Source organism: Panthera uncia (genome assembly GCF_023721935.1).
Source record: "Panthera uncia isolate 11264 chromosome B3 unlocalized genomic scaffold, Puncia_PCG_1.0 HiC_scaffold_1, whole genome shotgun sequence".
In the NCBI taxonomy this organism is placed as follows: Eukaryota; Metazoa; Chordata; class Mammalia; order Carnivora; family Felidae; genus Panthera; species Panthera uncia.
Window position 1 is genome coordinate 36,661,326 of NW_026057582.1, and position 14,887 is coordinate 36,676,212.

The following is a 14,887-nucleotide window of genomic DNA, read 5'->3' on the forward strand; positions in this document are numbered from 1 at the left end:
GTGAACCGAAGTCGGACGCTTAACCGATTGAGCCACCCCGCCGCTCCTAAGCAAAGATTTTTAGTTACCCAGACAAAATGCAGCATAATATGGCAAGGATGCTGAAAAATCCAAGTCCTAGAAAATAAACTAAAAGGATATACAAAAATCACGGATCGTGGCTCATTTATCACTTTTCTATTAAAGCAAATAAGTAGGAGCTGGGTGCATTGCTGAATAAACACTGGTCACAGTGGACAGCTGGGCCCGGCCTACTGGCTGCATAGCAGCTGAATTGTGCCCGTGCGTGTGTGTGCGTGTATGTGGTGGTGGTGATGGTTGGGGGGGGGGGGGGGGGGTGACAGGGCAGTGGGGAAGTGGACAGCTCATTTCTTGTCACTCTCCCCTTCTCTTTACACAACGAGCCCTGTAACCAAAACTTCTTGCCCCTGGTCTCTGCACTGCTTTCCTTTCTCTCTGGGGCTTTCTGTTAGAGGGGAGCTGTGAGGCTGACAAGCTAAGAACTCTCCTTCCCAGGCCACAATCTACAGCTGCTCATGGTACCCCACCTGCCCTTTGCCACTTCATCTTCCCATCTGGATTGTGATAAATGGAGCAGGGACCATCCTGGTGTTTGTTTGTTTGTTTGTTTTTCCTCATGCCCTACTTCTACTCTGTCCACAGCGAACATTCCATAAATGCCGTTGACTGATTGGATGACACCAGGTTCTCCGCAGTGAATTGCCAACGAACACATGGCTTTTCTGTGGGGCATTTATTGCAGGGTTTTCTTTAGAATCACCTGGGGAGCTTTAAGACCATCCTGACACCCTGCTGCCTCTCTCCCCACACTCCGGGACCAATTAAATCACGATTTGTGGAGAGTGGGCCTGGGTAGCTGGGCATTCTGATATAATTGGTTGGAACTGGCATGGAGTTGAGAACAAATGCTTTGCATTATCTTTATCTTCGTCACTGAGGATGGATCAAGGGCTTATTACGAAGGGCCAGGCATTGTTTCAGGCACTTACGTGTCTTGAATCCTCACTAGCACCGGAGACATGGCAGCATCAACATTCATATTTCAGAGAAGAGGAACGTAAGTTCAGAGAAGTTCAGTAGTGAACGAATGTCTCAGAGCTATTAAATACTGGGATGGGCTCTTTAGCCCGAATCCAGCTCCAGCTCTTCATTGTGACCCCATTATTTGTTTCAGCTCAGAATGTTAAGCAGCAGATTAATCATTTTTTTTTTTGAAAATTCAGTTATCTGGATATCTTAATACGGATATATATCTTGACCCAGGAATCTAAGAAATGTTGGACCTTCGGATATAGGATCTATTTCATGGCCTGCACTTACTAGAAATTACCAGCAGATGGCAGCAGACACTGCATATTTAAACCCTCAACGCCAACCGACAAAATTGCATGTTCAGAAGGGTCACTACTGGATCAGGTAGGAACAAATAACTGGTGGTCTGAAAGGATCATGTTTATCTGATTTTTTACCCAGAAGCCATCAAAGGAATTCTGCTTACATTCTGGAAAAGTTAGGAAGACCAGGGTTTGCCTGTGGGACTGTGGGTGGGCATGGGAGAGGAGTTTGGGTGTTTTTGATCATTTACCCTCCTGGCAGGGTAGCCAAGGCCCTCAGCTGAGTGACTTCTGACCTCCGCCTTTAGTGGGCTTTATCTTGCTCTGTGTTCTGGATATCTCTCCTGTGGAAAGCTTAGTCCAGCTGTGTAACTCTGGGGTGCCAGGGTGGCTTAGTTGGTTGAGCATCGACTTTGGCTCAGGTCATGAGTTCGAGCCCCACATCAGGCTCTGCGCTGACCGCTCAGAGCCTGGAGTCTGCTTCAGAGTCTATGTCTACTCAATTTATTTGGAAGTGAGACAGGTGACATTTCTCTTGCTCTTGGTTAGCTCTGTGATAACAGAATACCAGAGAGTATTTAGTTGACTGAATTGGAGAAACACGGATGAGGGCTGCAAGAGGTTTTAGAGATCAGTCAGTGCAGTGGCTCCCAAAGTGTGGCCCCTGACCAGCAGCCGTGGCCTGGGAGCTTGTGAGCAACGCACATTCTCAGGCCTTCCCCAGCCCTCCCGAAGCCAAGGCCCTGGGGAGCGCCTGCACCGTATGTGGTGCAACAAATTGTCCGCGTGAGGCTGTTGCAGCTCAAGTTTCAGAACTGCAGCTTATCATTCCTTCCCTCTCAGCTGATTTTGTGGTTTAAGAAGTGAAACTCTAAACAGATTGAGTGATTTAATCAGGGCTACAGAGCAAATACACCTTTGAAGGAGGTTCACACCTGGACCGGCAGGACTCCCGTCGGCCCCCATTTGCCACAGGCTGTGGCGATGAAATGTGGCTGAGGGTTCAGCATTAATAAAGGCAAGTGTCCTCGTGAGATGGAGGGCTGGGTGCTGGGAGGCTGGGGGATTTGAATTTGTATCAGCTGATGAGTTTTTCTCAACAGGGCACATTCCGAGCCTGGGTTGGATGACCACATGTTGGGATGATGGGAAGGGGCTCTGGGAAATGGATCGATGGTCTAGCTGGTATTTCACGCCCCCCATTCTCATGTCAAAGCTGAGAATGGAAGACCAGTCTTGAAGGCTTCTTGAGGAGACAAGGTGTTACTCTAAACTTGCGACTTGAGTGGGGCTCTGGAGGGCTAAAATGGGCAAGGAGGCTGGCTGGCTGGGGGTCTCAGGGGATAGGGAAGGATTTGGGGCAAGGTGGGCTCTTGAGTACTTTCCACCAACTTTACCCCAAAGGCTGGAGACTGGTTTGAAGGCAGATCTGGTGCTCTTGGATTGGGCAACTATTAAGAAACTACAGTTCAGGGACAGCCTCATCAGATGGCCAGACACCCTCCACATGTGTCTGGAAGAGGCACCTGGCATGATGGCCCAGGTGGGGAGCAAAGTGAAATTATTTGACCAGACCTTAGGCACACTCGAGTCGTGTTAATGTGCAGCTTCTCATGCAGCAGCAGGTCTGGGGTGAAGGCCACCGATTTATTTCTGACGAGCTTCCAGGTGACGCTGATGTCACTGGTCCAGGGACCACATGTTGAGGGACAGGAGAGTTGCACTGAGTCTCCCCTAACCCCACCGCAGCCCACACCCACATTAAATTGGATGTAGAATTCGGCTTCAAAGTCCTCCTGGGCTTAGTGACATTTATCCCAGATTTTAGCACATGTCTCATTTTCGGATTCTCCCATCAAGTACACTCCTATCTGTCAGGCTTGGTTTGGGAAATGTGGGTAACGTCCGGAGGGTGGGAGTGTAGCATAGTACTTAGGAGCATGGGCTAGGGGGACATATTCTTTGGGTTCCAATCCCAGTACTGCCTGTGACTACTCTGTGATGCTGGGTAAGTTCTCTCCGCCTCAGTTTCTTCGCCTGTAAAATGAGGTCACCTGTAAAATGAGGTGCTTGCCCCATAGGACTGTTTGAGAATAAAACGTGTTAGTATGTGTAGACCGCTTACAGCAGTGTCTTGGATGTATTAAGTTCTTTGGTGGTCAAGAGTCCGTCTTGTCAACAATGGCTGTAGTGTCCCTACCCTCATTGGCTCCTGGGGCTGAACCCGAAATTAACTTTTTCTAAACTGAGTAGTAAAGAGACCCAAGTGCTTGCATACTCCGATTGCACCTCTGAATCGATGTCTCTACGGCTCTATTTTTTTTATAATTTGAGAAGAAATAAGTTTGTGTCCTAAGGTTACTTTTACCAATAACTTGTCACGTGAGCAAACTTCTTTCACATCCTCCAAATTGCACATTTCTAAAACCACGTTAAGATGCATGTGAGCAAGAAGGTTGGGTTGCTTATTGAGGAAAAACATTTGTGTTGAGGCTTTAGGCAAAGCCTAGAGTTTGTTTTAGGCAAACTTTCCATGGAGGATCCATGGAGGATGCCAGGTCCTGTGCTCTTGATGGCCCCATTGGGTCAGCCGATAGCAAAAGGGAAGGCTCGTGTCCTTCCAAGTGGACCCTGGGTTGCCATTAATGGACCCCAGCTGTACTTGCCTCCCTGCCTGGCCACTTGCCTCTTTAAGCCCTTGGGGGCCGAGGGGCTTCAGAAATCGGGGCAGGTGAAGACAAGCAGTGTGTAGTCTCAGCTGAGGGAGGGGTGTGGCTGATGGCCTTTCTGTTCCCACACTTCCACGGTCACGGGTGACAGCTGAGCTGCTGGGGGCTGTGGTTTCTCCGCGTCATCCTGTGCTTGCTGACAAATAGCACTGCATCGTGGGGGGCCTGTGTGCAGAGAACCTGGGGGTTCACCCTGCTGAGAAACGGGGCTCCCGACACCAGGAGATCCTCATTCCTCCCTGGAAGTGCTGCCTTTGAGATATGTCTATCCTGGAGTTGGGTCTGAGAGGCCACAATCTGAGCAGACCTTCACCCACATGGCTCGTGTGCCCACCGAGAGCGGGAGGCAAGATGCCTCACTGCGGTGGCTGGTTCCACTCTATGTGGCCGGCAGCAGGGTGGGAAGACGCCTGGCTCTGAGCCATGACCCGGGACACACCGGTTTGGCATTCCTCAGCTGGCAAATGCCCAGGCTTTGCCTCAGCGTCCCCACCCCGGCACCCTGTCGTCCCTTTAGTCTCTAATGACGCACTCAAAACGGACTGGCCTGCAAGTACGTCATGGAAAAGTTGGCTCTGGGATTCTTTGTAGCTGAGCCAAAGATCTGAGCTCTAGAAATCCCTCCCAGAGATGCTTTCAGTAAGACACTAGTAGGGGCATGGGCCGCGCAGCACGACCTGGCGAGACCTAGATAGGTTTGGCTTTATGGGCCTGGCCTTCTTGCCTCTCCGGCGTCAGCTGAGGGGTAACCTGCAGAGTCAGCCTGGGAACAATCCCTCACGTTGCCTCACTTTGTGTTTGGGATTCCACCTAATAGAGGAACTCTTTGTTTTCAAAGGATTCCACTTGAAGTCCCAATATTTGTTTGCTTCAGGGATTCGGGGCGGGAGCTAATTTTAATAGCAGCTGCCATGTGCTGGCCGTGTATGCACGTGGCTTCATTATAGACCGTCTGTGGTGAATGCTTGGCAGGCTCGTGAAGGGCCAGGAGCATGTCCGAGGAGGGCCTGGTGGGGCTGCAGTGGTGTCCGGGGCAGAGTGGACATAGCAATGTGGACGGAGCCGGGTGCGACCGTTTTTGTCTTGGGCTGACTTTGAAGGTAGAAGTACTGAGTTCCTATCACTTTTCCATTCAGAACCTGGGCCTCTTGAGGTTGTTTTCATCAATGCTGACCCACAGTGAGCTCAAGGCACAGAGGAGGGACACTACTTCTTGGTTTACTCATGTAGGAAAATCGAATGATTCACAGCAAGACAGAACTCTATAGTTGGTTTCAGAGACTTATTTCCTTTTGTGCGGTTCGGGAATGAATCAGTTGGTTTTGAGATCACCTCTCTTTCTTCTTAGTAACTCTGGCCATATGAGTATGTTTGAATTAGTTAAATGTTCCTTGAGCATGTGACCTCAGCGACATTTGCTAGAATATAACTGAGGATGATGGATTATCCTGCCTGAGGCTGGGAATGGAAATTTGGGGATCATGCTTGTAAGTTAAAGCTGTTACAAAGCCTTATTGGCAGAGTTGTAGGACCATGGGAATCCACTCAGGTTAGGGTTGTTTTCTGCTGCAGCCTCTGAAGGGTGAGGAGCCATGCTTCGACCACCAAAGACTTCCAGAGTCGTGTTTCTCAAATTTTTATTGCATACGGATCATGTGGGGATCTTCTTAAGATGAATTTTCAGATTCAGTAGGCTGGGGGGTGGGGCCTGAGAATCTGCATTTCTAACAAGCTTCCTGGTGATGCCGATGCTGCCGGTGGGTGGGCCGTACTTTGAGTGGCAAGGTTCCAGAACAGTGATTCTGACAATACGGTGTTCCGACCAGCAGCAGCAGCACCAGGAAATCTGTTGGACGTGCAAATTCTTGGGCCCCATTCCAGACCCGTAGAATCAGAAATTCTGAAAGTGGGGCTCAGGGGCTGGGTTTTAACAGGGTTCACAGGTGATTCTGACGTCTGTTCAAGTTTGAAAACCACCATTATCCTGCAAAATGAATTGCACGTCACCCTTTAGTGTAACACACTCCAATATTTAACACTGCTTTACTGCTGGGAGGTCTCCCTTGAGTCTAGCCTCCCATCATTTAGCTTAATTACCCCAGATCTTTTAGGCCTTCTTGAAGTCGTCTATTAAAAGTCCTAAGCATAGAATTTTAGGCCTAGAAGGAACTTTAAGATGTGTCCTGACTCCTTTTCCCCATGCTGCACGCTCCCCTGTGAACCTTGTCCACCTTTTGAGCTTTCAAAGGAGCTGATGGAAAGCATTAGAGTCAAAGTTAAGTTGAAGAAGTATCTACAACCCACTTGTTGTGATATTTTATCAGTGCCCATCACTTCACCTCTGTCGGAGGTTTGGATCATTCTACTTCCTTCAATTTGGAGTTTAAAGATATTTCTATACTGCCTTACAGCTTCAACTCCTATACTCGTGTTATTTAAAATTTTTTTCTAAAAAGGACAGCAGTGGGAAAGAATAATTAGACTCTATAGGCGCTTTTAAACAGTTTTATTGGATTTGAAATTAAACAGAGGCCTGGGGAGGTTGCTCCGGGGACAGTGAATGCACAGAAGCTAACAACTGTCAGGGGTTGCTATAGAAGAGGGGAGCGTGGGAGCACAGGGAGCTTTTCAGAAGGCAAGAGGCTTCAGAGTCAGGCAATAATCCTTGCTGCACGGAACTTTTCAAACTAGATTATATTCATAAACTCTGACTACGGGAGTGAAGGGTGTAAATTCCTTTCTCTTTCAGGCTGTGAGTTTCTGATGAATGGGGACAGCCTAATGACTCTATGACTGAACGAAAGTAGGCAAATCCAGTCCAAACAGCAGTGTACCTCTATTGCCAGGAGGCTTTCTGGTGGAGGCACAGTTAAGCAGGAGGTGCCCGGAGACCCTTGTACTTTGACCAGAGGAGCCAAACCAATTTTCCCATTTGGGCATTTGGAGCATCCTTTCCTAGTTGAGTGTCTTGATATTGAGGTGAGAAGTCTCTTTCCCCACCCAGTTCCTGAGAGTAGCTGGCTACAACAGCCATCTGCAAACAAAGGGAAACTGGACACTCTTAGGAGTCTTGAGTCTGGTGCAAGATTTTCCAGTTTCCCATTGCCCGGGCCTGCCCAGCATCAGCCTCTGGTGTCCCACAGACATTTATACGTGGTCCTTGCAAATACACACAGAAATCCCAAAGAGAATTCCATTTATTCTTAGTTTTCCTAGTGGAGAGTTTTCAAGTTGAGCAAAAAGACATATCTCCAGATAATTGTGGGAAAAAGGCCCAGACAAATGCATAACTACAAAGAACAATTAGCAGGAAACTCACAGTGGGAAAGAGCCTGGTCAATGTTCACTCCAAAGGACTTAAGATGTATGAATTTGGACAGACTGAACAACCCGCTGATTTTGACCTAAATAAATGACCCAATGGTAACAAGAGCTCTATCAAAGAAATTGGGCCATGGCCATCAATTGCTTAACCACTTTGCCTCCAACCCATGAATTTATAACATTAGAAACCTTTCAGAGTGGAGTGTGGGGTGTGAGGAAAGAAAGGTAAGGTGGCATTTTCATCTAAGTAGGGCATGTGCTGACTGAATCGGTGTTGAGGGTTCTTTCTAGTCTATGGCCTTACATAATTGGTTGGTTACATTCTCCAACCTGAAGACATCTCTGACAGAGTGAGAATATTTCAAGAATCTCAGAGAATTTAGAGTCAACCTCCAGTTGTGCAGGGGTTGACCCTCACTGCTGGAAACCATTCAGGATCCTGGTTTTTCTTCTTTCCAGCACTTAATCCCTCTCCCATGCTCCACCCCCCACAACCTGCCCACCCCTCATCTCTTTTTGGACCTTTCCACAGCTCGTTAGGCAATTCAAATAATGGCTGGGCAAAGAGTATAGCATGAAAAAAAAATAATGAGCGAAACTAATATGTATAACATTGACTCATTAGTCCTGAATCTGGCATCGGTATGGGCAGGAAGAAATTGAGACTCTTGGCAAATGTGTTATTTTGGTTACTGATAACCGTCAATCAATGAATTGTTACTTGCCTATCAACACCTCGAGTAATGTTTCTTTGAGTTAGTTTTTTTTGTAATTATAAATGTTTTTACGATATGAAGAATGTGCCTTTAGTTTCACTTAGACAGACCATAAATTTGCCCCGAATGATCAGACAAGGTAATATCTGTACTGCTAGTCCCCCTGTGCCTAGCCAAATGGATCATTCTCCCCACTCCCAAACCCCTGATGAATCAAAACAGCAAAAACGTACCTGTCCTGCCGTGTCATACAGTCCGAGCAAATGTTGCTTGCCTCCCACTGTCACAGTCACTAGGGGAGAAGAGAAGAGGAGAGTCCATAAATGTGAGCTTCCATCAGGAGGCTTCACATGTCTCCATGCCAACATCTTCCTGGGCGGCAAGGATAAGCATATGCCTCACCCATGTATATTCTAAACCAAGCCGACAGCATGATTTGCAAGTGAAAGGCAACCTTGGCCTGCAGTGAGAGCAGATGAGCTCAGCCAAGTCCGAATTTCTCAACTGAGATGAATATCACTTGTGCCACTAGGACACTCTGTAGGCTACTCATTGATCCCCATTAGGTCCTGGAATATCAAGATCCTGCAGCAAAAGGATGATGGACGCTTTCTTGGGTAGGGTATTTTTTCCTTTTTTTTTTTTTTTTTGTTGGAGCCACCTTTCAGGATACAGAATTGTGTAAGCAACTTCTCCGTTTGAACTCTCTCTGCTTCTGTCTGTCCCTGAAATATTGATTAAGCCACGAAAGCACAGAATAGTAGCCCACTGACATAGTTTAGAGTCTATAAGGCAAAGCTAATAATGAAACGAGAAGGGCTTCACCTTCATTTTAAAAAGTTTTTTTTGGTTTGTTTTGTTTTTAAGTTGAATAGTCCAGTGCGTTAGCCCAACTGATTACGATTTTGAACCTTAGTTGCCAGAGGAGATGTTGCACGGGTTCGCTTTCACATACCTAAAGGGTGCATATAGAGGGAAAAGTGGGCAGTTTGATATACCCAGCAGGTTCACTGCCTTGCCAAGCAATTGTGGCCAAAAGTGAGAAGTGATATAGGGACACCCACTACTCTGTACATGTCTGGAAATGAAATAAAGTCTCATCTTGAAACTCAACTCAGATTGAACACATGCAATGCAAAAGTAATACAATTCTCATGATGAATGAAAAGAGCCAATTTAAATCCCAGCCCCCCCCCCCCCCCCCCCCCCCCCACCGTTTAATCTCTTTTTAGAAAAAGAAAGTAAAGTATGTGGGAGAATGTGATTTTTTTCCCCCTACTTGATCAAAAAATGTGCAAATGCAGGGAAAGATGATTTTTGGCTCCTTCTACCCTTAGCTGTATAGGAAAGACAGACAGACTGCATAGCAACCTTTATCACTGTATCTCCTATAGAGGCTGGCCAGATTCTCCAGTCTGCTCAGAGTTGCTGATTCTGTTATGCTGTTGCTTTTATTTGTTTTCAGGTTCCTGGACTACATGTATGCTAAGTACTTCTCAATGGCTCATTCTTTGAAAAGCACTTGTTTAAAAGCGCTGCCTCCCTAGACCCCAGGAATGATTTTTCTAATCTACCCAGATCAACATGAGTTCAGCTTGATAACATGGCTGTAGCACTGCGATGAGCTTTCAAATTGTGTTTTTAAGCGGTGAACCCCGTTCCATGTAGCCCTGGTGCCGATGCTGACAGAAGAGGGGGCATTCAAACATTTTTATTTCCTTTCATATTTCCAGAGCTTTGTTCTGTTATATTTTCCTCTTCCTGCATGCGTGGAGCCCAGTCAGATGTTCCTGAAATCTGCCTACATTGTTTCTTTAATGACCAAGTCACTACCTAGTCATGGATCAGGAATGAATGGAACAAATCCAGCCATTACAACATGGAATTTCCTGCCTCTGGTGAGCCCAGTACATGCAGGTCAGGGCCAGCTGTTCTGGAGACCCTCTCGGAGCCTCCCACGACCTCCAGGCCCAGAGCCATCTGTGGAGTGAGGCCCAGATGCCTAGTTATCCTCATGGCCCCTTTGGGCCCTGCATATATTCCCAAGCAATGGCACTGACCTTTGTCATGGGGGCGCTGTTGGGGTTTCCCTCCAGGCTGCTTTTCCTCAGGCCCCACCCTTCTCTCTCTGGGTACCTTTGACTGCAGGGACTTGTACCAGGCCTGCGTGAGTGCCAGCCCAGTGAGTTTGGGCTGTGGAATGAGAGTCTGGGCATAGTTTTCCCTTCTGTCTGTCCTTCTCTCACTCAAGGGTTGATCGGGTTCCTAGACCATGCTCAGTGTTGGGTGTGGAAAGACCAGATACAGTTCCTCCTGTCATGGGGCCTGGGGAGGAGGGGTTTAGTGGCAAAGCCTGGGCACCGCGCAATATAATAAATGCTATGTCAGAGGTAGCATGGAAGGGTGTGGGAGCAGACAGCGGGGGTATTACTGTATCACTATGCATGTGTGCATGTGTGTGGGTGCTGGTGGCGTGTGGGAACGTGCAGGGGGCCCTACTGCATGTGTGTACGTGTGTGTGTGATGTGTGCGTGCACACACCCCCACGCACCCTCTCTGCTGGAGCTTCATCAGAGAAGGTTTTCTGGAGGACATGTCTAAGCTGAGTCCCACGAATGGCCAAGAGTTGCCCAGGGTGCACTGGGGAGGGGCAAGGGGTGGTTCACCTGCTACCCAGGGTGCACTGGGGGAGATGGGGCCCCATAGGTGAGCATGGAGGGCTGTCCTGACTCACTAATTTAGACATTTTTGCTGAAGGCTTTGTTAAGCTATGAAATCCAGAGTTCTTTTCTCCAGAGAAAATGAAAGAGAAGGAACTGAAATAATTTCCTTGTGTTAAGGCAAAGTGGTGGGAGGAGAGAGGGTGGCATTTTTTGGGCGGAAGCCGTGTTGGCTTTCAGCTTTGCTGTGTAGGGACTGTCTAGTCTGTGTGTTTGGTCAGCCCTGGTAGAAAGAATCCTAAAGAAAGGGGCAGACCCCTGGAAGGCGCTGTTATTCTCTCTTTTCTGCCCTCCTATTCTCCTATTCTATCGGAAGGAAGATGAATGGATCACACAGATGATTCTAGGGAAGACCGAGGGACAAATCCGAGCATTAATCACGCCTTGTGGAGATTGCAAATGGCTTTGTGAGTCCGTATCTCAACGTAGTAGTGGATGCCTTATTGCTTGCTATCCTGTATCCTACAAAGTTCCTTGATTTGGAAACAAATCAGTCACAACAGCACAGAAGGAAGACATGCCCCAAAATGCTAATAGTAAATGTAGTGAGGCTGAAAGAGCAGGATCTTTTAAGTCAGATGGTTCTGTGTTCGACACCTGTCTCTGCCATTCACTATCTGAGTGACCTTCGGAAAGCCACCTAACATCTCTGAGCCTCTCCTTTCTCATTTGTTAAAAATGGGAATAACATCACTTCCCAAAGAGAGCAAATTAAATGAGAAAATGCCTGGTACACAGGCTGGCCCATAGTGAGTGCTCCACAATTGTTACCTTCCCTCCTCGACAGATCTTTCCTGAACCTTTAGTAACGACAAGAGCCAGTCTGCACTGTTCTCTACTGTATACGCAGTGCATATTAACTGGCACAAAATTTCATGATATTTGTGAATTACTGGTCACTTTCTACCCCAGATGATAGCTGTTTAGATCTGTGTCTTGTATCTCCCACTGGATCGGAAGACCCTTGAGGACAGACTCTCCATGCTTCACATCCTGCAGAACACACAGCACAGTTGCTGGTATATGCAACAGATGCTTAACACACGGTATAGGAATGGAGCACCAGAGGTGACCCAGGCAAAAGAAAGTCCTTCAAAATGTGCAGAGCTGCGCGCGGCTAGAAGCTCTCTGGCAAGACACTAATGCTGGGAAGCGCCTGCAGCCAGCAAATCTGCCTGGCAGACAACGTCAGGCTAAAATCCCAGACCACCTTCTATTCTTGGAGCTATTAGAGTTGTTTACTGAGCTTAGAGAGGCTTTCAAGAGAATGGGTCAAAGGACCTGCTAAGGGCTCAGATGGTTCTCTCAGTAGAGTGTGAAAAGTTGTCAGTGACCTGTTAAGTATGTAAAATGAAGGCTGTCTTCTCCAAATCCATTAAACTCTTTGCTTCCTTGTGTTCCTCTATGCAGATCGGAGTGGTTAATTTTGTGAGCTGGAAGAGGTGCTAATAAAGTCTAAGTCAGGGGTTTGCTCTCTGGAGGGTCGGCTAGCTTCACTCAGGCAGGCTCTGAGCCTTCTCCTCTTGACATTTAGTCACCTCCTGGCACCGAGTGGATGAGGAAGTGTTGGCCATTCCCTGTAAACCAGCTCAAACCGCCAGCCCAGCCCAGCACTAGGAATCTGATCCAACGTCCCTCCCCCTGCTACGTGGTGGACTGGAAGGTCTCATCTGCCAAGAGCAGTCTTTTGAAGTCAATGTGATGAATATACGATGAATCCAAAGGACTGGAATGGTGAAAATTCCAGGTTAGGAGGGAGCTTCCGTTCCTTTCCCAGCACATGCCCTGCTCTCTGCATCGCTCATGTTGAGCGTGCTCTCTTGGAGGAGGTAGGATGAGGCAGATCTGAAGAGGTGTGTGGATGTGATACCTTAAAGGTGCTGTTTCAGAGGAAGAAACACTAGAGGATATACATGGCAGGAAACAGAATTTTAGGCAAGTTAAAAACATGGCTCTCAGCTAAATATAGGATGAAGATATGTCAAAGTTTTATTAACTCATTGATGAGAGAACTAGTAAGATGATAAATCTTGTACAAGGAGCGTTTTGAAGAGCTGACATTTATAGGTACTTAAAAAGCAAAATGTTGACATGAGGTGACTAGCTTCACTAGGAGACTGGATGCTGTCCTATGGAAAAGATAACCTGGGGTGTTCTCTTTTCTACTGAACAGGAATTATTTGCATGTCTACCTGACAAGATTTACAAGTTAACATGCACCTTCAGACCATCTCAACTTTTAGTTAATAGCAGAATCAAACAAAGGTACCTTCCCCTGGATTATTAATGCCTGGGGAGAGGGTGCTAACCACTGTCCCGGCATGACAGCAGAAGGACAGTTTCATGCTCTTGGCCTTATATCCAAGCTTCAGAGGAGTTCTGCTCATGTCTGAGTTCAAGTTCATACTTTGTGACTCATTTGGTGAGATGTGGGGCAAGCCGGTAGGTCTCTATCACCTGGAAATGAACAAATTGTGTTTACCCTAAAGAGGTATAAAAACTCTTGGGAATGCAAGCTGGTGCAGCCACTCTGGAAAACAGTATGGCGGTTCCTCAAAAAACTAAAAATAGGGGGTGCCTGGGTGGCTCAGTCGGTTAAGTGGCCGACTTCAGCTCAGGTCATGATCTCACGGTCCGTGAGTTCAAGCCCCGCGTCGGGCTTTGTGCTGACAGCTCAGAGCCTGGAGCCTGTTTCAGATTCTGTGTCTCCCTCTCTCTCTGCCCCTCCCCTGTTCATGCTCTGTCTCTCTCTGTCTCAAAAATAAATGAACATTAAAAAAAAAATTAAAAAAAAAAACAAAACTAAAAATAGATCTGCCCTACAACCCAGCAATTGCACTACTAGGCATTTATCCATGGGATACAAGTGTGTTGTTTCGAAGGGACACATGCACCCCCATGTTTATAGCAGCACTATCATCAGTAGCCAAAGCATGGAAAGAGCCCAAAATGTCCATCAATGGATGAATGGGTAAAGAAGATGGGGGTGTGTGTGTGTATATATATATGTGTGCATACACACACATATATATACACATACATACATACAATGGAATACTCGACATGCATACTCGGCAATCAAAAAGAATGAAATCTTGCCATTTGCAACTACGTGGATGGAACTGGAGGGTATTATGCTAAGGGAAATTAGTCAGTCAGAGAAAGACAAAAATCATATGACTTCACTCATATGAGGACTTCAAGAGGCAAAACAGATGAACATAAGGGAAGGGAAACAAAAATAATCTAACAACAGGGAGGGGGACAAAACAGAAGAGACTCATAAATATGGAGAACAAACTGAGGGTTATGGAAGGGGTTGTGGGAGGGGGGATGGGCTAAATGGGTAAGGGGCACTAAGGAATCTACTCCTGAAATCATTGTTGCACTAGATGCTAACTAATTAGGATGTAAAATAAAAAACAAAACAAAACAAAACTCTTTCTAAGCTGTTCATAGCTAGGGGTAATCATCACAATGGCTTGTCTTGTGTCCAGGGGGCTGCAAGAAAGGGAGATTTAAATGAAAACTCTCGATTCTGACTCTCATCATGCTTGCTGACTGGACACCTTCAGCATCAGCCACTGACCTTTTCCCACTCTGAACTTTTCTGACCCTCATCCCCTGCTCTTCTTCTTTTCTGGAAGAATGTGTCTGGGACAGTGATTTACCTAGCTCCACTGGCTGCTCTCAGGCACTGCTTACGTGTGTTTGTGACCTGGTTGAAGCCTCAAAGTGTGCATGTTCATTTTTTAAGGGACCAACTCAGAAGCATCTGAGATTTCCTTCAAGTTAAAATAAGTTAGAAAACTGTAACAATACATTTTCCTAAATATGAGTTGGTCGTGAATTCCTTCCTGGTGGGTTGCAAACTTCCATCGTATATATTTCTCTTCATGTGGCTTGAAACCTTTCTCACCCATCTACGCTGGCCTATCCCAGCCAGCTCTACCCCCTTCTTTGCAAGGAATGCTTCTTGTTTGCTGAGCTGCAGACTCTCCCCACCCTCATTCCCTCCCATCCCCCCTGAAATAAAAGTTGCC

General features: G+C 46.9%; 1 protein-coding gene across 1 annotated transcript in view; it reads right to left on the reverse strand.

Moving 5' to 3' along the window:
• The window catches only part of RHOJ (ras homolog family member J), an 85,655-nt gene that overhangs the window by 16,545 nt on the left and 54,223 nt on the right, over window positions 1-14,887 (reverse strand). The window contains exon 2 of the mRNA XM_049612656.1: window positions 8,358-8,416. Coding sequence (XP_049468613.1) covers window positions 8,358-8,416 — 59 coding nt within the window. The remainder of the gene's footprint in view (window positions 1-8,357; window positions 8,417-14,887) is intronic.